Raw genomic sequence first — 25,703 nt, 5'->3', positions numbered from 1 at the left:
TGATACACAAGCAGATTGGGGACTTACAATTGGTATCAGAGCTTGGATTGTATCAGTCAATTTTTTCAGATATGGAGCTTATTTGATCTTATTTTGGAAGGATTTCTGCGTTTTTGGATAGATCTTGGCAAAATAAGGGGGGGTTTGTTCTTCGTGTTTTTGATCGAGTTTTGGAGCAAAAAGGGGTGAAAAACGTTGTTTTTGGTCGTAACCAGCGAGGGGGTGGCGGCGTGTACGGTCAGCAGCTAGGGTTTCCGAAGTTTGCGGCCGGAGTTTACGGCCTCGGAGTTTACGGTCCGAGATTACGGCCCTCAGTTTGCGGTCCGAGGTTTACGGTCAGCATCGCACGTGTACGGCTCGGAGTTCACGGCCAGCAGCAGCATTGCACGTGTACGATCGACGTTTGCGGTCCTCGCCTCGGATTCGTGGTCAGCCTCGCATAGTGTCCAAAGTTCGCACCTCGTCCTCGCTTCGCTTCGTGGAGTCCTCGCATCGCACATTTAAAAAAGGGGGCAGACGGATTTTTGGAGGTGCCAGGGATCGAACCCGGGCCTCCTCTATACTCAACGACGCGCCTTACCAGCTGATCTAGTTTGCTAGATGGAATATTCCTTCGAAATTTAATTCAAAACCACTCCCAGTCGATTCTAATTTCGCCAATTTGACATTTTTAGCCCAAAATTCAAAATTCTTTCAATTTTAAATTCTATTTTCTTCCAAAATTTTAGCTTTTAATTTTTAAATTTTTAAATTGACTTTTTACTTTTAAAATTTGACCTTTGACTTTAAACTTTGATTTTCAAATTTAGATTTTCGGTTTGATTTTGGCTTCTAGTTGTGCTTTTAATGGTTTTTGAGGTCTACGAGGGAATTGAAGACATGAAAGAGAGTCAGGATATGTTAAGACAAAAATTCAACATGTTCAACTATATCCCTGGAGAAACCCTGGAAGCTCAGTTGCAGCGATTTACTACACTTAATACTGAGATGAATATAGCTGGGATCTTCTTAACTAAATCTGAGATAAACAAAAAGCTGCTGAATTCACTTCCGAAATCGTGGGATATGAACGTGGCTGTCATCAAGAAGACAAAAGATCTCAATCTTCTTAGTCTTGCTGCTGTAACTGAAGAACTTGACGCTTTGAAGTGTGGAAAAACAATGAGTTCCGAAAACATCCAGGTCAATGAAGTTTCATGCTCTCAATCATGTGAAGCTACGATTAAACTTCTTCGTGAACATAATGATTTGCTAAAAAGGGAAGTCGAGGACCTAAAATACGAAGGATATCAACTCAGGAAAGGACAGAAACCCCTAAAGGCTGAATTAGAAGCAAAAATCAAAGACTTTAGGAAGCTTCAAGAAGATTATAGCAACAAATGTGAAAATTATGACTATGTTAAGAGACAACTTGCTGAATTAACTGCTGAGCTTGACACATTAAAAGGCAAATTTGAAACTGCAGATTTTGATTTTAGAAAATTTGATGTGTCAAGCGAAGTAGTTGCAAACATTATAGACCATTGTTTGCAATTTAAAAATAACCAAAAAAAGGGTCTAGGTTATGAGAGTGTCCCTCCCCCTTTCAATCATAACTACTCTTATACCCCTCTGACTAAGGAAGAAATTGAAAATGAAGCACATCTTCAGTATGGCCAACCCCCTGTTCCAGCTTCAGTTACGACTGAACAATCAGGGCCAACTGAGGGTGTTGAGATGAAAGATACTAATGTTTCTACTTCATGTGCAGGTAAAGTAGCAGAGGATGAGAACAAGGAGAACACCATTGAACAAACCAACATCTCCTTGAACTCTGAATCTGTTGCTTCGAACTCAGCTGCTTCTGATCAACCTGCTGTTGAGAAATACAGGCCACCAATTCCAATGAAACAGAGTGCCTGTTGTAATTGTGCTTGTGGGAAAAATAAGAGACAAGGCAAGTACACGTCACCAGGGGCAGGAAGAAACAATTTCCCAGTGAAGAAAAAGACTTGTTTTCACTGTGGAACACCTGGTCACATTGCCCGAAACTGTCCAAATCGCGCATACGTTCCCTACTATGCACAAGGCTGGCGGACGCGCCAAGAGGGAGATACTTCAAAAGAAACCCCTCAAGGTCACGTTCAGACCATGATGACTGGAACGCGCAGAAGGCCAGGAATCCAACTCCCAAGAACAAGAAGGGAATGCCAGCCAAGAAGTCCAATCCAAGAGTTGCTCCCGTGAAGCCAAAATCAAAGTCATCTCAATGGCCGACATCAAGATCAAAAGCAACTACTGAGCCACCGATCAGATCGAAAAAGAAATGGGTTAAACCCAACTACAAATGGGTTCCAAAGGCTCACTCTCCCAAATCTTCTAACGATTCTAATATTTCTTCATCTTCTGTTTGTGATCAACAGGATATGTCATGGGAGAGAGTACCGTACGTTAATGACAAAGGTCAACCCAGTTTCAAAATGGATTGGGTTCCAAAGACCAACTAATCCCGCTCTGTGTCGGGGCAGCTATGGAGGCATATCATCAGACTTCGGTTTGTTGGTAGTGGCTGTTCCAGGCACATGATAGGGGACATCTCTCAACTGTACAACATTCATAACTTTGTTTGGGAGTATGTGTCCTTTGCGGGAAGGGAAGAAAGGAAGGGATCACTCATGGGGTTAGTGCTTAACGATATGAAGAATTTTTGGATCTGTTCTGAGATTACACGTGCTGTTCTCAGACCTTCTGGATGCAAATTCAATCGGTGACTTACGGTTTGAGTTTTCTTCTCTATACTTCTGAGTTTTTCTTAAGCTGATTCGCTTTAAAGACTAACTTTTGTTTTAGGATAGTTTAAATTTGCGCATTTACTTTCGTTTCTCTCCTATGCACAAATTTAGGGGGAGAAATAAAAACAAAACAAAAATTAGAATATTTAAAAAAAATCCAAAAACATTAGAAAATCAGAAAATCCAAAAATATGGTGTTAATGAAATGTGCTTGAGGGAGATGTTTTGGGAAGTGATATGGTCATGTGATAACAGGCAATCTGAATCTGCGTAACGTACCAAAACTAAATCGTCTACGCTCTGTGATTCGATGCGCCGGTAGACACGAAAGATTCTAAATGGACTTGACTAGGCAGAGTTGAACTTTAGGAATTCAAATACTTGACAAATCTTGACCTAGTTAAATCCATTTAGCCAGACAATACGACGCTCAGATAGGTTGAGCAGGGAGATATACATGATAATCTACCCGTCACACTAAAATAATTTGTATCTAGAACTGTGGTTAAACTCTTCCTCAATGTACGGACTTTGTCCTTAATTCCGATATTGATAGGGCGACTGGGGAATTCCGATAAAGTAGGTCTGTAGGAAATTATTTTCTTGCTTTCTTTCTGTTAGTCATATGATGCCTCCTCTGTGTGATTGAAATACATCCGACCTGGACTGCAACATATGCAATTCTATTTCTCTCCATCTTCTATCTATGCAATTCTTCCTGTCTGTTAGTCATATGCTGTCTCCTTTGTGTGATTGAAATACATCCGACCTGGTACACAGCATATGCACCATTCTACTTCTCAATCCCTCTAAATCTGGTTAGTCATATGTTTCACCCTCTGCGAGATTGGAAGAGATCCGACCTGGGTGTATAGCATATGCACTCTAAATCTGACTTCTCTCATAATAATTGTCTGCTCACCTAAAGTAAAGAGTACTTTGGAAGTTCCTGATTATTGGGGTATGTCAGGAAGCGGGAAACATGTTCTAGTATATTTAAAATTGAACAATCACTAGGTTGTCTGTAGATCTCGCTGCTCAATTTAGGTGGACAACAATATCTTTGGTCGTCGTCAGCAGAATGGTCCTTAAGGAATATTATCTAGGAACTTAGGATCACATTGTCTTGTCACTTATAGTATGTCCTAATTTTGTCACAATCTCTCGTGTTTAAGCGGACCACAATACCGGCGATTGACCAGATCTATTCATGAAGGAAGAGGTACTGATAAACGGATAAAAGTTGTCTAAAAACTTTGATCCCAAATCACTCTTAAAGTTAGATATCATTTTATTTTTGTTAAATTTGTTCATAGTTTCTTCTAATTTAAATATTAGGGGAGAATTAAAAATTTTAAAAACCAAACAAAAATCAGAAAATTAAAAATCCAAAAATAGTGTTATTTCTGTTTTATTTCTTTTTCAGAAAATATGAAAAATCCAAAAAATATTGTGTGCTAAAATTTTCTTTTAGTTTTGTTTTGTCTTGAATAGTGAATTCAGGTGAAGATGAAACTCATGGAAGTTTGTGTCGAAGATTTCTGAGCCAAGGCTTCATCCGTGATCATCGAAGAATTCTCATTCGAAGGAGCAAGAAATGAAGATTATTCTTTCGACATTCAATCTTTCAACCCCAGAAGCAAGGTGAAGCTGCAATTGAAGATTATGTGACGGATTGCGTTGAAGCCTCCTCAATCAATTTGCTGCTATTCTTGTACCTGCTGAAGTGATCCAGAAGATTGTTTCTCTCTGATATTCTCTTTGAAGATTCTCAAGATGAAAGCGCTATCTTTCAAGAATCTTATCAAGAAGCCTCCTCACCCAACGTACGTTCAGAGTCAAATCTTGAAGAAATGCCCAACTGCTCAAGATGAAGTCAATTATTGAAGATTCATCATGTTCATCTTGAAGCTGTGAAGAATTTGAAGATTAATGCTGAAGCCAAGCTCCCAATGAAGATTAACAAGAAAAGTCAGCTACTTTTTAGGGGGAGCTTGTTGGGTCAATTAAGAAAAGAAAGCTATAAACCAAGGGGGAGATTGTTGGGTCAAAATATTGGTTTATACTTTGATTTTCTAGTTGATTGTATTTTTCTGTAATGTTTTATGAGTTTACGGTCAGGTTTACGGCCAGGTGGGTGTTTACGGCCGTAAACAGGTTTACGGCCGTAAACCCTGTTTACGACCGATGTTTCTCATGTATATATAGGGGTGAGGGGTGTGTGGAACAGTGTGTGAATAGAAGAGAGAGAGAGAGAGAGGAGTTTATGTGTGTGTATTCTAAGGTGTTTTCTAGCGAGAGAAAGTGAATCTTGTGTAAGGAACTTCAATCATATCATCAATACATTCAAGATTCAAGTTATTCTTCTCCTCCTTCTCTTCTATTTTGATCTGGCATCATCCGTTTGATTGGGATTCCGCACCATCAAACGGATATGATTGATACACAAGCAGAATGGGGACTTACAGCCTTCCAACTCATCGAGTAGACCCTAAGTCCCGCATCTTAAAACGATCTCTACTCGTCGAGTTGGGGCTCCCCAACTCGTCGAGTCCTAGTGCAAAACCCTAAAAATCTTGAAAAATAAATGCTACCTGAAACAAGCGTTACAAAATGGTGCTAAAACACTATTGGCTCTTTTTCTCCACTATTCCACCCCACTACTCAAGATTCCCTTGGTCCCCTCCACCCTTCGCATGATTTAAATTTAACGATTCATCTTCAAGCTTCAACATGGATAGTCCAAGCCCAATAGAAATAGTCCATAACCCATCTTCAGAAGCCCACTTCATCCAAGTCTTCAACATTTTAAGCCTAATTCTTCTTTGATGGACCCGAAAGGCCCGATAACTTTTGAAAGCCCACACGCCCATCAACAAGCTAATCCGCATCCACAATGAGACTCCAATAACCTGCAAAACATCTTATGCAAAATAGAAAGTACCCGAAACGATCCAATATAAAAAGGAATAGAATGTACTATGTAATAACAACAAACAGGTCTAAAAATGATAAAATAAAATATATAACAGAAGTAAATAAAACAAATTATCACAGGACTTGACGTTACCCCATCCCTTTCCGAGGCTATTGACGAACTTCGGATTGTACTCAAGTGGATTTCGGACAACACAATATGCCGTCATGTTGTTTACCACGATTTTGTGTCTATTTGAGACTGAGGCTACAGATTCTATAGGAGTTGTAGTGAATGTGTCAAAATCATTCACCACTGAGGTCATAAGCTTATCCTTCATGTTTTCTGAACCTTCAAACAGATCTTGAAGAGTTTCCCATATCTCCTTTACGGATTTGCACAACTTGACGTGCTCAAAGAGAGATGGTGGAACACCAAACACCATTTCAAAAAAGACGATTTGATCAACGTGGAGCTTATCGATGTTGTTAGCTGTTAGAGGTGCAAGTCTGAGCTCTTCTTGACCCATAAGTGTAACCGTAACATCTCTAACCATTTCCCTAATCGGTACATGAGGACATTCTTTCGCAGATCTCCATATTTCTTCACCTTTTTCTTTTCTAACCAAGAATCTTTCCATTCTAACTTTCCAATGATCATATTCTTCAACAACCATCAATGGGGCTTTAGAAGGGCAACCCATGCTGTTTGCGATTTGCATTGAATACATTTGTTGAGATTGATTAGGAGCAGCCATTGTAGTGTGATATTTTGAGCAAAAGTGGTATATAGAAGAACTTTTATCCTTAAATAGAAATAATTGTGAAACCAAGGTATTTTCAATCAATGATAATATGATCTTGTGGATTCAAAGGACAACCACTTTGGCTCTGATACCAACTATGAGAAAAAGGAGATATACGAAGATATATAAGGACAACGTTTGAGAATTCAAACCTTGAGATCAACACACCAATGGAGGTAAATAATCTTTCCAGTCAAGTATGGATATATCCAGTCAAGCCTTAAAGATATAGAACAACAAAGTATTCAAGTAAGTTAATAATAAAATAGAATATGAACAGTAAAGGAATTTAAGAACAAAGTGAATGATATGATACAACTGAATGATTCTTGATTGATACTTCAATGAGTAAAAAAGGTTATCGAATTACATGGAGTGGTGGTCCTATTTATACTACTCTTCGACCAATCACAGAAAGGAGACACTTGTACTAAAAGTTAACTACATATCAACCTCTTGACATATCGATGAGGTTGACCTTGTCTCCTACATGTGTTACAATCAATAAGACAAAATACAAACTGACAAAATAGTACTAATCTCAGATCACTCAGTCTTCACTTCATCTCGGAATCTTCAACAACTCGAATCACTTCATCATTCATTACTTCGGAATAAGAACTATCTTGGAACTATGGTAACTCGGATTACCAAAGGACCATTTCTCTTGAACCAACACTCTTACCATAGTCTTACACATCACATATCTCATAACAATTTATCTCATCTCTTCACCAAGAGATCTTATACTACCACTCTAGTGCTTAACTCATTAAGTACTTAATCTACATCTTTATCTACTACATATGGGTATTCACACAATACCCTTGACATCTAACCACACCTATATACTCTATCTTCATCTAATATATGATGGTTGTCTAACAAAATACCATCAATATCTGACCAGACTTATATAGTCTATTCTTTACCACACATACATACTCGATATTCCATCCCACATACATACTATATTCTCAACCACACATGCATACTCTATCTTCCATCCCGTATACATACTCTATTCTCAACCACACATACATACACTAAGCATACCTACATATTCATTTACATGATTATAACATATAATCATAATACATCTCTATTTAACTTCTTGTAGGTATTTAACATAATACCTTCTACATCTAATCATACCATTCACATTCTACCTACATTTAGTATACCTTTGGTATTTAACTCAATACCACTAACATCTACTTATACATACATAATCATCTATAAGGTTATAGTTCACATAAGCATACTGTATCCTCTTCTTTTCATATATAGGTATTAAACATAATACCTTTAACATCTAATCATGCATACTTAATCGATTAAAAGATTACAACTTATGTAATCACATTCTATCTTTACCTGCTATCTTATTGGTATTTGACACAATACCATATGCATATAAACATGTATACACAATAACTTAAACAAACATAAACATGCATACATAATCTATAGAGAGAGATGGAGAGAGAGAAAGAGAGAGCTATAACTCACCTTATTAGTTAGTGAAGACTAACTATCCTTTGCTTCCGTTATTGAATTGATACATCTTGCTCCATATTCTTTACTCAATGTAACATCCCAAAAACTCAAATAAAATTTTCCGTTTTTCAACCCATCAAAACCATATAAACATTTGTTCAAAATCAATCGTAATAAAAAGGCATCTCTCAATCATCAGAGTATAATAACAATCAATGCAAAAAAAGCAATCAGGGGTGATGTGCAGTCAATGCGTGCTCTTCCTTTTAGAACTGTAAGTACCTGAAAATATTTAAACCACAAAATCGTAAGCATGAAGCTTAATGAGTTCCCCAGATACCACTTACCATACATAATAGTGGGCCCAACCCTACGTGAATGTTATGATCCAACCATAGTCTTATAGTCACTCCTAGATTACAGCCCAACCGTAACCTTTCTGCCATGATCCAACCATGGTCTTCCATGCAAGTCATAAAGACAAACAAGTGTTGTGATCCAACCACATTCTTTCATACAAGTGTCGTGATCAAACCACAATCTTTAATATAGGTGTTGTGATCCAACCACAGTCTTCATATAGATGCTGTGATCCAACCAGAGTCTTTCATGCAAGAGTCACAGAGAAAATCTAGCAACCTACATAGTATAGTGAGAAGACTCACCTTCCTCACGAATTCAGACAAATCCATAACTCAATACCACGAAACGGGTGCTATAACTCACATATCAAATCAAAAAAGGTCCACCCTTAGTTTATACTCCAGAACTAGCAATTTGACCAAAAGTCAACACAGGTCAACAAGTCAACGATCAAGGTCAGAGTCAACGGTCAGCATCACCATCAGCTGATCCTCATGTCGTGACAAACCCATGGTCAAATCATGAGAAAATGAACTCAGCCTGATCCTAAACTCGTTCATGATCCAACTCAGTCTCGTTCAAATCTATTGTCACGTCGTGATGGCCATGCCACCACGTCGTGATGGCGTCCATCCAAAATAATCGATGAATCAGGCTCGTCACGTCGTGACACCTATATGATCACGCATAAGAATCGTACTAGGGTAGATTAATGCATTAAGCCCCTTATCCATTAAGCCATCCATCCAAACTTCTCAGAGGGCTTTCTAACGTCCAATACCACCTAAAGATCGACGCTTTTCAGCCACACATTCCTATTGTGAGTCTAAAGCTTAAAATAGGTAAAAAATGGATAACTATCACCAAGGATCTCATGCAGGGGTTCAATACACTAGAAAACTCCAGATCTAAAGCATATAATCTACAAAGGACCTCAAGGATCCATAATGTTGCAAACTTTATGGAATCCCACCATTTCAACTTGCTCAAACTTGAAGACAAAGGGACAAAAGCTTAGATCTAGCAACCTATAACAATAAAGTTTGCATCTTGAACACTTACAAAGGTCCATAGGTGCCCAAATGAGTCGCAAAACTTGCTAAGATGCTCACAACGCTACCAAAGTCTTCTTCTTCCTTCAAAAGGAACCAAAAACACCAATATGAGCTCAAAAATGGAGATTGGGGTATTAGGGTTTGCTTCAAGGTTCTAGAGGGTGATATAGGATGGAAATGATGCCTTAAACATGAGGTTAGAGGTTTAAATACGAGGGAAATCCTAAAAGATCATGGGCTTGGGCTGCAGCTATCGTCACATCGTGACCATACCCTTGTCACGTCGTGACATCCATCCGGAAACGCGTTTACACATTTGGTATGTCATGTTGTGACAGCCTTCTTGTCACGTCGTGATGTATGGTTTTTCTCAAAAACCATGCCTTTGAATCCTTTATTCCATACATTGATCCATTCTGGGAGATGGGTGTTACACTCAAGACCTAATCATACACATATCAAGTCTTTAGAACTTGTCTTAGCCTATTAAGAGCTTAATCCCTCTCTATGTAAAATGATCACTTTGATCATATTTCTCAGATTTCATCTTCTACCTCTAAATCTATTCCAACCATTGAATTAACATCCCATACTACCTAATTCATTATACTATAATCTATAATGCATCAACTCACTAATCACACTAGTTAGGGTTTCAAACCCTAACTTCACATATATGGATTTCACCATGGAAATCACATATAAAGCTTATTCAAATCTTCTAAACAGTTTCAATAACATCATAATTGAGTTATAATCCTAACAACTCAAACAATATACCTAATTTAGCAATCTCACCATTAAATCTCAAAGCTTAATAAATTGGAGAAATCTTTACCTTAATGGAGAGAGGATGATAATCCTAGCAATCCACATTCTTTATCTTTTCTTGGCACAGTTTTTGCGTCAAAATCGCAATCTTTAAGCTCTCCAATCGATTTCCCAAAGAAATGATCATACATAAGCTTTTAATATGTCACACCCCCAAACCGGAACGACGGAAACGTTCGGGGGCGGAAGACGTCATGTACAATATCATAACAATGAATAATAGTAATCAAAGTAACAACAACAATTGTATTAATAATAAAGTGTTTACATTGTATTCGAATCACAACTTGATTGACTCCAAAAGTAAATAGCAAAACAAAGACTTTAAGCTACTATGCTCCATCTTCTCGGACCCTGTGTGTACCTGTCTACTATTTTCCTGAGAATACAAGTAGTTTTGAAAAAGTGTCAACATTTACGTTGGTGAGTTCATAAGCATTTGGTATATAAAAGTATGTTATTTGTTCCTTGAAAACGTAAGTGAGTTTATCCAAAAAATCCTATATTTTCTATAAAACTAAACTGTGAACTGTTTGTTTGTAAATAATTGTGTTTATCCAGGAAAATCCTATATTTTCCATAAAACTGAACTATGAGTTGTTTGTTTGTAAAGTAATTATGTTTATCTAGAAAAATCCTATATTTTCCATAAAACTGAACTATGAGTTGATTGTTTGTAAAGTAATTATGTTTATCTAGGAAAATCCTATATTTTTCCATAAAATTGAGCTGTGAACTGTGAACTGTAAAATGAACTGTGAACTGTTTGCTTGTAAAGTATTTATGTTTATCCCGGAAAATCCTATATTTTCCATAAGTTGAGTTGTAGTCTAATATGATCCAAGACTGAAAAGTACAAGTATTATTAATACTTAAAAGAGTTATAAATAGTTTTATTTGTAAATAAAACCATTTGAAGAGATGTGTTTTTACGTAAAAATCCACGTATAGTCGTTTATCATGTGAGTTTTCATAACCGTACTATTAATGAATTGCCTGCCTCGACGTTCTTCAAGTGTCGAAAGATATGACATTTGTCACCCATAATCTGCCGGTCGTGATGTAGCTAACAGTCAGGGTGCGGGATCATCAGTCCCGTATAGATCTATACGCAAGTATTACACTCTCCGGGAGGAGACTCGGGTTATAAAACAGGACTTCCATGGATACCTAGGTAGGTACGACGAAGACAAGGTCTCACAAATTTCCAACGAGTTACGTGTTTTTGTAATGACTGTAAAACCCTTTTTATTGTAAAGGTAAGTATTATCCTTTCGTTATGTTTATAAAATATAAAAATAACTTATTTTATATAATCGTTTCTTGGTTCCGAAAAAGGTAAGATAATGTAAATGTTTCCCAAACTATACCTACTAAAGTTTAAAGTATATGTTTTGATGAAATAAAAATCGTTGCGTTTTAACGTAATTTACATGTAAATATTTGCACTGTTTGGTGGTGGCGTTGTTTTGCATATTAGAAATCTTTACGTAAATTGCATATAAAAGGTAAGAAAAACGTAATTAATAGTTTGTATATTTACACAAGTTTCCTCGTGTTTTACTTGTGTTCCCCCCCCCCTAAAACATAGGAAAATTATTGAAAAGCGTAGGGGTATGAACTCACCTTATGTGTAGTCGTGGTTTGATAACGAGACAAAAACGGTGACTTCAGGCTAGAATACGGGAAGGATGTCGTAATCCTAATGGTTTTAAACACACAATAGTGTGTGAATAATATGTCTTAATAACACAAGTATTCCATAAACACTAAATAATATGAAAGGACTTACCAAATTATAACTAGTTTGAAGATATCCTGGAGCTTAATTTGCACTTAAGATGAAAGGAATGGGTTTGCTTATTTGAGAGAGAACTGTTGAAAATTGTTTACTGGTAGTGTATCAAATGGATCCTAAATCGTGTATTATATAGGGTGAATGTGATAAGGTTTGTATTGGTAAGTGTATCTTATCTTCCTAGGAAAGTAATCTTCAAGTCAAGTGGTTAAAATATCTAGATATTATAAGGGGTTTTCGGATGAATTATATATATTTAAAAAGGGGTTTTCGGACTTAACATGTTCTAGGAATGAGTTTTCGGTCCTAGCATCTTAAAAGTAGTAGTTTTCGGACATAGGTGAAAACACAAAAGGGTTTTCGGCCAAGCATTATTCCAAGGAAGGGTTTTCGGATCTATGTATTCCAAAAGCAAGTGTTTTTATCCATTGCACTCCAAAAGCAGGAGATTTCGGTCATTGTGGGTTTTAAGAGGTCGATTTCGGTTCTATAGTGTTCCTAGTTTCTAAAAGTCGAAATCCTTAAAGTAATATACAATAACATGCATATAGACTTAATGTTTGGACTTGTGTTGACTCCTTTGAGTCCTTATGGCTTTGATGACTTCATTTGTCTTTCAAATATTCATTACAACTTAGGATTTCAAAGTGTATATACCTATGAACTTGTATAAATATGTTCTCTTGACTTTCAAAGTTCCATTGCATCAGGTTATGTTGTGAATTCACTTATGCTTGGTTAGGGTTTAGACCTTGTTGGTTCCAAAATTTCCCAGTTGTGACATAATAGGTTATAACCTGTATTATGTCCTCGAAACCGAGCCGCAATCTCCCTATTGCCGAGTTGCAATGCATTTCTCACATAGCAACCTACTTTGTCCACTGCACCGCGGTACCCATATACCACACCGTGGTGTAAAGTACGTTGTCTTCCACTAAGACAAGGACTTCGTCTAAATTACTACTTCCTCTCACCGCGTCGGGGCAATCTCTTCACCATGACACGATGGCTGCTTATTGGCAGCTCCCTTAGCTGATTCCATTCCAACTTGGGACAACTTTCTTCCAATCTTCTAAAACTCATATCTTCTTCGTTCTAAACCTATTTCTATGATATTTATATCCATGAGAATGTGGGGATGAGTTCTACACATCCATCAAGTCACTTCGCACAGACTTATTACGAGTCTTAATCTATTAAGTCACAAACTTGACCCAAATAACATAAAATTCCCATTTTACCCTTTTGGCCTACAATGCATCATCTCTTGCATTTATTCTCTTGAACTTACTTAGTTCATCTTATAATCGTGACTTAGACTTATCTTGACTAATTTCATGAAGTCATAGCTTCTTAATTCTGTTGGGGTCGAAAGTGATTGTGAGATGTCGAAAATGTCTAGGGCATTCAGTGTGTCGAAAGTCAGTTTGTAAAGTTTATTATAAGGGCATTTACATTTCGAAATTGTAATTTCGAGTCCCTTATATTTTTTTTGTATGCTTTGTTTATCCCTATAAATATGGGATGGATACATGTTTAGAGTGGAGCGTGAATACTTGCATTGTACTCTCATATTCTCTTGTATTCTCTGAAAGCATAAATTTGAGCCAACCAAATTATATTTAGATCTTGTGTTCTAAATCATTTCTTAACTCTGATCTCGTATTGCAAACTCGATTCAATCTACACTACATTTGGTATCAGAGCAGGTTTCATTCTGCGTTGATCTGATTTTCTCTTATTTCAAAAGTATTTTGAGTCTCGTTCTAGATTCAAAAGTTTCCGCACTTTTGATTTAGAAAATCCTATGAGATCTTCAGTAGTGATTCGATTCTGTGATTAGATTGTTTAATCGAGTGTTCGATTTCTGTTTTCTGGTTGATTCATCCATTAATTTTCAAAAACCTAAAGCTTTTCTCAAAAACCTTCCGTACATCAATGGCAAACTTTAACATGAACACCATGACCTCCTTTTCTCATCTTCTAGGATCATCTACAAAGATTCTTATGTTAATTCCTGAGTACTACGATCAATGGGTTGATCGTATGGAGGACTACTTAAATGGAATTGATGAGGAACTCTGGAAATGCATCACTGATGATATTCATCCTTCTCCTGCTGTTCGAAGTGTTGGAACTTCTGCTACAAATCCAAATGTTAATGAACAAACTGAAAGATTGCTGAAAAATGAAAAGAGATGTATGCGAGAACTCAGTGGTGCTCTTCCACCTGTCGTATACAATTATGTTCGTAGCTGCAAAACTTCAAAGGAGATCTGAAATACTTTGAAGGAAAAGTATCAGGTCAGTGAGAAAACAAAAATCAGTTCAGTCAAACAATGTATGTTGGAGTTAAGAGAGTTTAAGCAGAAAGAAGGATAATCCATTGAATTGTACTATGATCGTCTGAATGAACTCATATAGAAGTGCAATAGATATCAGATCACAAGATCAACAATGGAGTTCAATTTCACATTCATTATTTCCATTAAATAACTAAATTGCCCTTTTTGGCCAATATTTGACTCAAAGTCAAATCTATCTAAAGTTTGGGTTCTTATAGTTCATCATCAACATTCTTTTGTGTATGTCCTTCTTCAAACACTTCATTGTCCAAGTATTCCAAGCATAACTTCTTACTACATGAACTTTTACCCTTAAGTTGATTATCCTTTCTGAATTTGCTAAACTCCGAGACCCTTCTTTTGACACACTATCACATAATATCAAGTCAATGTAAGAACCCACAAATACTTTTGCAATACCAAAAGCTTCTTCAGGATTATCTCTTGGAGTTGCATGAGCAAGGGTTGCCTCACCACTATTTTGTATTGGATTTCCATGACCAATGTTTGCCTCATTGTCAATCTCCTCAATTGTAATACGTATACCACGATTTGGCGACATGTAATAGGTCATCGAGTTTGTTGACCAATGATCAGTGTACACCTTAATCATCTTTTTGTCCTTAATATATTATGCTGAATTGAGGACATCATCATCATTCCACAAAACCCTCAATCCAAATTCCAGTCTACTATGGAGAATTCTGAAATGATAGTAAATGACCAGGGGGGACAATGCAATCTAGTTCAAGCATTATCGAGTCCATATCATGAGCAGAAAATTCTTTTATGTCCAATAGGTCTACATACCAAATTTTTCCGTGTATGTATCTAATTCCTGGAAATTTTGTAAACTTCCTACCATGGTGAAGTTGCATAAAAAAGCATATTGGGATTACTTTCTGCTCATAGGAAAAAAATAAAGAAGAAAAATCAAGTTAGTTTCTTTCAATAATCTGGTTCATTTGCTTGTAATGAAAAGGATATCAGTAAATGAGACTTAAGAACTTACCATATATGCCTCTTGTGTCGAATTGTTAGTTCAATGGACAGATTGTCCACATTTGATACACCATCTCCTCTCAATAGTCGTTCTGATGGTGAAGGATCGTCGCAAGGTTTAGGTTTTTTTTTGGGGATTACACAACAAAATGAAAGAGAAGGAATGCGTAGGATCTACGAATGATATTACATCTTGTGTATTTCATAATGACGGTAAGGAGCCTGCAAAATGAAATGATGTTGTTACCCTCACGTGGGTCTCACATGGGGGTGTTAACAGATGGATACTAACGGGCCTTAAACAGAGGGGGCAATTCCACATTAAAAAGTGGACAAAAGGACCATAACCACAAAAATGAAAGTCAATAGACCATAATGAACTTGTTGGAAGTGTTCACATATGACCATTATGACCTGTTGTAGCAGGTTACACTCGATCATAATGGTCATATGCGAACACTTTCATCAAGTTCGTTACCTAGACGTGTACAAAAAAAGTTACCTAAATATGAAAGAAAACGAAAAGGTAATTACCCTGATAAGTCAATTTCTTTTTTTTTACCTTCTAATTTTGATTTTGTATAAAATTTAACCTAAATGATAAATATTTTAAGAACCACGCCATTTTGGTAAAATATCTTATTAAAATACACTACTTGTTAAAAAAACCTCTAGATTTGACAGAGGGAAAAAACACACCGTCCTTTTATAGAATTTTATTGTTTAAGATATTAAATACAAAAATTAAAATTTACTAGAGACTAAAAGTACCAAAGATGGAGACCAATAACATGAAGAAGAACATCATCTTCAATGAAGTTTACTCTATGTATTATAGGAATTTAAAATACAAAAAATAGAAGTAGCTTTTATCTACATAGATAGCATTGCTCTTGTCCTTTATATATATATATATATATATATATATATATATATATATATATATATGAATATGAATGTTATAATAGAACAATAACATAAAAATAAATATATGAAAATTTATATGTAAAATTCACATTATAATTATTATTATACTATACATATTAAATTCACAGCATAATAATAACATAAAAGTAGTGTTTTCACGTTTTCACGTTCTCACGTTATTTGTTGTTCTTATTTGAGATTAACCCTATATATATATATATATATATATATATATATATATATATATATATATATATATATAGGCTTAGGTTATTCTATTCTAACTAATTATTGTGCGGATATCGTATGCTATGAGAATGATAAAGAAAATATGTTGTTTGATAATATAAATACGTTCAATCTTACATAACTATTGTCATTAACACACATTCTCACTAATTAAATCGTCTATAAGGTTATTATACACTTATTATTATTATTCTCATTTCTGTTAGAATGTTTGTCAGAATGTTTATTGGGTCGTATTCTGTCAGAATGAAAATGAGTGAAAAACGATGTGTGAGAACAAAAATAAATAATAATTAGCGAGAATGCATGAAAATGACGATATTTTTGTAAGGTTGAACGTATTCGCATTGCTAAACAACTTATTCTCTTAGTAATTCTCATAGCATACGATATCCGCACAGTAATTAGTTAGAATACTTGAACCTAAGATCAGGTGATGACTATTTTAAAGTGAGGACTCGTGAGGAAACCTTAAAAAAATTGAAAAAAATACAAATCATAAAATCGAACATAGTACTACATCGAAGAGAAAAAAATTGGAGAAAAAAATTTGGATCATTAAAATTGAAGCATTGATCATTTTTATGATCCATGATTCAATTTTAATGATGCAAACTTTTTTTTCCAATATTTTTCCTCCCGGATATAGTATTATGCTCGATTTTATGATTTGTATTTTTTTAAGATTTTTTTTTTCAATTTTTTAAGGTGTCCTCACGACTTATCACTTTAAAAAGAGTCCTCACCGGAGCCAATATATATATATATATATATATATATATATATATATATATATATATATATATAATGCTATAAAAAACAGCTCCAACAGGTCGTGACCAATTTAAATACTCATAAATGGTCATAAATATTGTTTTAAGAAAATTTAATTGAATCTATTAATATTGCAAAAATTATGATCGACTACTTTAATAAAAACGAAAATTGACTTGTTAGAGTAATTGTCTTTTCGTTTTGTTTAAATTTGGATAATTTTTTTTGTGCACATTTAGGTAACGAACTTATTGAAAATGTTCACATATGATAATTATGACCGGTTGTTGTTAGAGTAATTATCTTTTCGTTTTGTTGTTAGGTAACGAACTTATTGACTTGTTAGAGTAATTATCTTTTCGTTTTGTTTATATATATTTGATAATTATGTTATAAAAAACAGCTCCAACATGTCGTGACCAATTTAAATACTCATAAATGGTCATAAATATTGTGTTTCTATATTTGAATATTTTTTTTACATATTTAGGTAACGAATTTGTTGAAAGTGTTTACATATGACCATTATGACCGGATGTAACATGCTACGATATCTTCATAGAAGGGGTAAACTCTATACAATGTTTTTGTGTAATTGATACATTATACTTTTATAATTTTATACTAGGTAGACCATGGATCCAAAATTCTCATAGGATCCTCAATACCTGAACAAATCGAACAAGATCTAATGAAGTTCCGCAAAGCTAGAAGCAAGAAGTTTGCATGGAAGCACAAGGACATGACAAGTATAGACAAATGATCATATGTGAACACTTCCAACAAGTTTGTTACCTAGATGTGTAAAAAAAAATTACTCAAATATAAAAAAACCGAAAAATTAATTACATTCATAAGTTATATTCCTTTCTGTCTTATGTAAACTTATTTGAAAGCCAAACAAAAAAAGAAAATTTAGGTGTGAGCCAATGAAATAACCGGGGGGTCAAACGTGTCACCGGCGTGCCATAGAATCTTAAAAAACTTCCAACGCAACAACCGTGTTCCGCCGATCCCATTTCCAACAAATATTTCACCAACAAAATCACCACCTAAAAATATCTTTCCATTTTTATTTTTGTATTAATCTTAATATTTCAAGACCCCTCTTTTTTTTGTGGTTTTCGGCTAACCATTTTCATTATCCTCTTCCCCTCTACTCTTGTTGTTGTGTTGTTCTTCTTTCACACTTTCGTTTTAATCGAAGCTATTCATATAACCCTACTTTTATCTTACTACCGGAGTATGATCGACGAGCATCTACGGAAAAGCCTTATACGAATCTTTTGATTGACAGCGGCAGTTGAACTCTGGTCATTCCGCGGCTTCATATCCATACCATCGATTTAATCAGTTTAATTGAGTGAATTTCGAGTGGTTTGATGTTCTGTTTCTTCTCTGCCATTATGCCTAGCTTGATTCAATGAGGCTGCTGTTAGGTTCCGATGCTTCTCATTAGATATGGCTTCTGCTCCAAATTTTTCAGGTACTTATATATTGCTTATAGGTTTTGTGTCTGTGAATTTTAATTAAGGTTTGCCTAATTGAATCTTAATTATCTGAGATTTGTCAGTGTCTGTAGAATGTGTGAGTATATGTAAGTATCCGAAAGGGGATGGGAGTGGAAGATATGATTGTAGTCCGATTCCATGTGCGTGGAAGGCTCCAAGGGCCTTGACTGGCTTGCTAGCTAGCACTGCTAATTCCTCGGCTTTGCATGTACAGAGTGGAAGAAAAATTCGTCGTGGCCATGTAATACTCACTTGCCCTATACTTACAATTATTCTTTCCCCTTTTCTTTTAAATGTGGTGTGGTATAAGCTGATGCTAGTTCTCACTTTACCTTTACTGATATTACCATGTTTTGACAGCTTCTGTCGTTTCAGTGTTCTAGATAGTTATAATTCTGAGTTGCTGTTGAACACTTCCCCTAGGATATTGGAAATCCATAGAATAGAACTTCGTAAACTTTATCCTGAACATAATCTAAGGGTAATGCTATCTGCTTGTGTAAACAATATTGCAATTTCTATATCGATGTAAAAAAATAGTAACTCTGGTACAATGGGCTCATGGATACGCTGATATGCATGTTAAAATCATGTAAAAAGTTCTTAATATTGTAGTGCTCATTGAAACTAAGGCTACATCATGTCAAGTATCTGGAGTTAAAAATCTAATGATCCTGTCTATGAGTCTATCTAATACCCATCAAACATAGTGCATAGCTGTGAAAGACTGTATGTTGGCTTTTGGTTTCTTATTCTCTCTTGTTTTTTTTTTGATGGATTTGAATATGTTAGTCGCTTAAATGGAAGGATGCCACTACCACTAGCATTTTTCTCTCACGAGGACCTGTCTTGATTATATGTAACTAAATTGCAGTTGAAGAGAAGTTTAGGAACAACTTCAAGACAAAGATTTGTTTCCTTTGATTTCACAGTCTAAACAACACAAAGTAGCACATAAGTTCCCAACACTTCATTTACGAACAGTATAGACTATAGAATGGTTAATTACTAGGAGATTTAAGTTGTAGTGCATGAGAAACTGTTGTTTGTCTTGACTCTAAAAATTTGCACCAATACTTAATGCAATTCCTATCCTTCTCGTCTCAGTTCCTTGTTGAATTGAATTATTTTTGCACTATCAGATAGCTTGTATCAAGGAGTTATACATTTTATAAGTGCAAGCTTCTTATTGATTTTCTGTGTTTGGATATTGATTGATACATATGCCAGAGATGTGAGGCTGCTGACATGAGAGCCAGGTTATCTTTTGAAGCTTTGGATGACTTTCCTCCACGAAGACTTGTAAGGTCAAATTTGCTTCATCTTGCCTGTAGGAAATGGGCAGTGAGTTGTTCTTCATCGTTTCCTTCAGGATATGATGAGGTTTCTCCTGAACGTTTGTGGAAGGTATGTGGATTTATTGCCAAGCTGTTAGTTCTTTTATGCTGAACCCCTTAGTATCTCCAACCTTGTTGGCTTTGAAAATGTGTTTAGATGCTATAAGAGATAAGATGTGTATAATTTAATCAGTATTTTGCATACCACGCAAGAAAGATTATGCTTATGATCTGAGCTGTTAACTAAGGGCTACTAATGTCCTTCTGTTTTGATATCCCCAGGATCTTCAACCTGCTATTGCATACCTTACATCCGATGAGTTAAAATTAGTGCGCGCTGCTCTAAATGTAGGGATTTACAGTCGTTATATATGATTATTATCTATTAATGGAGTGATTATCATTTTAAGTTGTTGTATTTGACTTCTGATTTCAATTGCTTTAATCCTAGTTTCTGTTGATGATAGTTTTCTACTTTTTTTTTTTGGTGGTGTAGCTGGCCTTTGAGGCACATGATGGGCAAAAAAGACGAAGTGGAGAACCCTTTATCATTCACCCTGTTGAAGTTGCAAGAATTCTGGGAGAACTTGTGAGTTGCACAATATTATGAATGGTTCTTATGGAAATAAGTCGTTAGATATCCCATCAGCAATTGGTGGGGACCTGACCTTTTTAAGTTTATTAAATTCCTTTGGTTCAATTGCTTTTGTATAATGGTGTTATTAAAAAAAAATCACTTAGCTGACTAATAATTAACAAACATTTCTTAAGGAATTGGACTGGGAGTCAATTGCTGCTGGTTTATTACATGACACAGTTGAAGATACAAATCATGTTACTTTTGAAAAAATAGAGAAGGAATTTGGTGCAACTGTTCGTCACATTGTTGAAGGAGAAACTAAGGTGTTGTATTTTGCATACTGTACATTTTTTTTGCAGTTGTGATTTTAAAAAAAATCTGTCAGACTTGATTCTAGTCTAATTCAGGTGTCAAAACTCGGCAAGCTCAAGTATAAAAATGAAAGTCATTCAGTACAAGATGTGAAAGCACATGATCTTCGACAAATGTTTCTAGCCATGACTGAGGAGGTAACACACACATTCACTGATTATTGCAAGTTCTTAATTTTACTTCCATTTCAATTGCTGCTGAATTTACTGCTTTTTCCAGGTCCGAGTGATAATTGTCAAATTAGCAGACAGATTACATAATATGCGGACTCTTTCACATATGCCTTCACATAAGCAGGTGAAGTCAGATTTTTTGATCAAATATCAGCACAGTTTTATATGATTCAAGGTTCTCATTGTTTTCATAAATTTTGACCATCTACAGTCCAGCATTGCAATGGAGACACTACAAGTTTTTGCTCCTCTTGCAAAGCTCCTTGGAATGTACCAAATTAAGGTAGATTTTAGATTATACAAAAGAGATCCTTTTATTTTTATTGGTATATCTTCTTTGTGAACATAATTTTCTTTGCAGTCTGAGCTTGAGAATTTGTCCTTCATGTACACAAACCCTCAAGATTATGCTAAAGTCAAGAGACGAGTTGCAGAACTCTGTAAAGAACAGGAGAAAGAAATTGAAGAGGTACTTTCCTGCAATAAAATCAAAGCATTGTCATCTGTCAAATTAAATTTGTTAATGTCTGTTATCGTTACATGATCCGTCATTCACTTCACCATTTCATTTTTCCTGGCTGATTGTTTTCTTCCTCTGTTAGGCAAATAAAATTTTGATTAAGAAGATTGAAGACGATCAGTTCTTAGACCTTATGACTGTGAAAACTGAAGTGCGTTCTGTCTGTAAGGAACCTTACAGGTAAGGTGATGGATCCCCCTCTTTTAAAGTTGCATCTGCATCTTGTTGATTTTGGACTCTTTGTATTTGCAGCATCCATAAATCTGTACTCAAATCCAAAGGTTCAATCAATGAAGTCAATCAAATTGCACAGGTAGTTAATCAGTTGCCCAATAACTTGGTTGCTTTTAATTTTATTCTTCTGACATGCTTTTTGTATTTGGTTTAACAGCTGAGGATCATAATCAAACCCAAGCCTTGTGTTGGTGTAGGGCCTTTATGTAATGCACAACAGGTAATAAAGTTTACATTTGCCAAATACTTGGTGCTGCACAGATTTTAGAAGAACATTATTCCTTATATAAATGCTATTCGTTGCAGATTTGCTACCATGTCCTTGGGCTGGTACATGGGATATGGACCCCCATACCTCGAGCTGTGTGTATCTTGACCATTTTGCCCTTGATTCTAATTGGTTTTCAGCTCCTTCTCTTATTAATATACACCTACACCTTTTTTCACAGATGAAAGACTACATTGCAACCCCAAAACCCAATGGTTATCAGAGCCTTCATACTACTGTAATTCCATTTCTTTATGAGAGCATGTTTCGTCTAGAAGTTCAGGTACCGAAATTATTTTCACTGGGCTTTGGTTTGGTTGATTAGTCTTGTTCTTGTATTTTTCTTCAACTACTTTAGAACAAGTGAAGAAGCAAGCAATGTTTATACTTTATATTTTATTATGTGTGCAAGTGCAGATTAGAACTGAAGAGATGGACTTGATAGCAGAAAGAGGTATTGCTGCTCACTACAGTGGGAAAGTTGTTAATGGCTTAGTCAGACATACAGTGGCTAACGACAGATACTTGAGAGGGAAACCAGTCTGCCTTAACAACGCAAATGTGGCCCTTAGGGTATGCTATCTGTTACTTAATACTTACTCATCATCATCATCATAAATCATAGTAATAGATTATTCATTTCACAACTGATTTCTTCAGATTGGGTGGCTGAATGCGATTAGAGAATGGCAAGAGGAGTTTGTTGGAAACATGAGCTCTAGAGAGTTTGTAGATACAATCACTAAGGATCTTCTAGGTAGTCGTGTCTTTGTATTTACGCCAAGGGGAGAGGTAAAATGCTGCTGACATTGCTTGCATATTTTATGTCCCATTCTCTCTAAAATCTAAATTGTTTGTTTGCTTTCTTGTTCACTTTATTCTTTACCCATTACAGATTAAGAATTTACCCAAGGGAGCAACTGTCATCGACTATGCTTATATGATACACACTGATATCGGCAACAGTATGGTAGCTGCAAAGGCAAGTCCATTCTGTAACTGTTTGATGAGAGTATTTTTAACCTAAAGGGTCTCAAGAGTTGAGTCTAATAATCACATCATCATCTCTTATCAGGTCAATGGCAATATTGTTCCTCCCTTGCATGTGCTTGCAAATGCAGAAGTTGTGGAGATAGTGACATATAACGTTAGTTAATCTCAACCATCATCAGCTATTATTATTATTATTCAAAAATAATTAATTAAATAAAATATTGTAGGCCCTCTCGAGCAAATCCGCTTTCCAGAGGCACAAGCAATGGTTGCAACATGCAAAAACACGAAGTGCAAGACACAAGATTATGAAAGTAGGTTAGCTTAATGTGATGATTGTATGTTTCTGAAATGAATTCTGATGTAATGTATTGTGTTCAGTTTTTGAAGGAGCAGGCGTCTCAATCTGCAAGTCAGCTAACAGCGGACTCGGTGAGGGAGTTTGTTGCTGATTCGGGTGACGATAGTGAAGCGGAAGAGGTAGTAACAGACTACTCTAAAGGGATCCAGCACACGTGGGAGAAGATCGTCATGAATGTCATGGAAATGTCATCCATGAAAATGATGGGTGCAGATCTTTTCCAGTTAAAGAACAACAGTAGTATTAAGGTCCCCAAAGTTAACGGAAATCATAACAAACAAGTGAGTGTTAGTTTGAAGGGCAAGGGAGTGTATGAGGGGAATGGTTTTGCTAATGCTAAGATGATGATCCATAAGGAAGCGGTGTTACCTGGTCTTGAAAGCTGGCGTGATGGGAAAATTTCATCCTGGACTGATTTTGAAGGACATTCTATCCAATGGATGTGCGTTGTTTGTATTGATAGAAGAGGTACACTTTTCACTTTTCGTTCCATCAACTATCATTATCATCTATCTGTATATATACGTAGAGCCTAGAGGGTGATGTAACAGTAAATAAGTGTTGACAGGGATGCTTGCTGATATCTCAAAGGCATTGGGTGATGTTGGTGTCACAATTTGCTCATGTGCGGTGAGTGTGATTGTTTCTTGTTTTCATCTGTGTTAGTTGGTTAGTTATACTCTTATATGGTTGATGATGAGTGTGTAAATGGACAGGCTGAGGTTGCTAGGGGAAAAGGAATGGCAGTTATTCTGTTCCATGTTGAAGCAAGGTATGAGAACATGGTGAGTGCGTGTTCACAGGTTGATTTGGTCCTTGGAGTTTTGGGATGGTCCACTGGCTGCAGCTGGCCTGGAGTAAACAACACCCACCAATTACGAGAATGTTGATAGCAAGTTTTGTTCCACTTAAGATTCTTTATACGCTCTTTTTGGTGTATATAGTTTGTCATATTTATATATTTATATATATTATGATCCAAATAAATAGAGACAGGGGGACTGTATATATGAAGGAAGAGAGAAGGAATTATACATGTAAAAATACTTCCAATGATAATGGAGGTTTACAAATTACACGCACTGTTTCTTGATAGGCAACCAAGAAACAACCTACCAGTCGTTTACTTGTATCAAAAATTAGGTAACTCACATGAAGCGTGTTCGTGTAAACAAGAAATAGATTGAGTATGTAAATATCTTATTGATTCATGTCTTACAAGGAGAAGGTATAGTACTATATAATACTGTATATATAGAGCATGAATCGTACTATCCTAGACATAGGAAACCCTATGAGGCTATGAGCCCATGGCTTAACTGGGCCGAAGATAATAAATGTAATATTTACATTAAAACACTTCTCCTGAAAAGATTCTCAAACCGGGTAAAGTTTTGGTGAAGGTATCACCTAATTGATATCTACAAATACCAAAGATTCTCAAATCAAGTAAAGTTTTGATGAAGATATCAACTAATTGACTTGTTCAAATATGAGGAGTAAATATGGCTGACTTCCTATTTGACACGAGTGAAATGGCAATCTCCTGTGATATGTCTAGTCCTTTTATGCAAAAATGATATTGTTTGCAATATGGAATAACTGCCTCGTTATCACAATGCGAGTTCATTGATTTTGATTGAGCATATCCAGTTTCACCCTATATATATATATATATATATATATATATATATATATATATATATATATATATATATATATATATATATATATATTACAAACGACATTCTCTTTCTTACTTTCCACAAAACTAGATTTCCTTCAACAAACACAAATATCATATAGTCGACTGCCTATTTGTAGGGTCCCTATTGTATTGGCATATGTGAACCCTTCGAGGACACGATGACCATGATCACCCTTCAGATACTTCACAATAACTAACAATATCCCAAATGAAACAAACTGACTTACAACACCCACCAAGGAAAGCAATGCTTGAACGTGTAACTGTGAGGTTGTTAAGTTTTCCTACAATTCTTCTGTATTTTTTTGG

At 35.7% G+C, this 25,703-nt stretch overlaps 1 protein-coding gene across 2 annotated transcripts; it reads left to right on the top strand.

Moving 5' to 3' along the window:
- Positions 1–18,449: 18,449 nt before the first annotated feature.
- RSH1 (RELA/SPOT homolog 1) lies at positions 18,450–24,768 on the top strand. 2 transcript variants are annotated; one of them, XM_079070829.1, is made up of 23 exons: positions 18,450–18,823; positions 18,920–19,089; positions 20,079–20,255; positions 20,468–20,533; positions 20,682–20,774; positions 20,957–21,088; positions 21,173–21,274; positions 21,357–21,434; positions 21,522–21,593; positions 21,672–21,779; positions 21,913–22,010; positions 22,083–22,143; positions 22,222–22,284; positions 22,371–22,427; positions 22,514–22,615; positions 22,750–22,905; positions 22,993–23,124; positions 23,228–23,314; positions 23,408–23,479; positions 23,553–23,639; positions 23,707–24,154; positions 24,255–24,316; positions 24,403–24,768. In XM_079070829.1, exons 1-23 carry the CDS (start codon positions 18,799–18,801, stop codon positions 24,574–24,576), a joined length of 2,622 nt encoding a protein of 873 aa, XP_078926955.1. In that variant the 5' UTR covers positions 18,450–18,798; the 3' UTR covers positions 24,577–24,768. The 2 variants fall into 2 exon arrangements, with proteins under 2 accessions (XP_078926955.1, XP_078926954.1); XM_079070828.1 differs by having other exon boundaries at positions 18,911–19,089.
- The last annotated feature ends 935 nt before the right edge of the window (positions 24,769–25,703 follow it).

The sequence above is a fragment of the Lactuca virosa genome, chromosome 9, assembly GCF_052849685.1.
Source record: "Lactuca virosa cultivar CGN04683 chromosome 9, Lactuca_virosa_CGN04683_v6, whole genome shotgun sequence".
Classification (NCBI taxonomy): Eukaryota; Viridiplantae; Streptophyta; class Magnoliopsida; order Asterales; family Asteraceae; genus Lactuca; species Lactuca virosa.
This window is presented reverse-complemented; position numbering and strand designations above follow the sequence as displayed.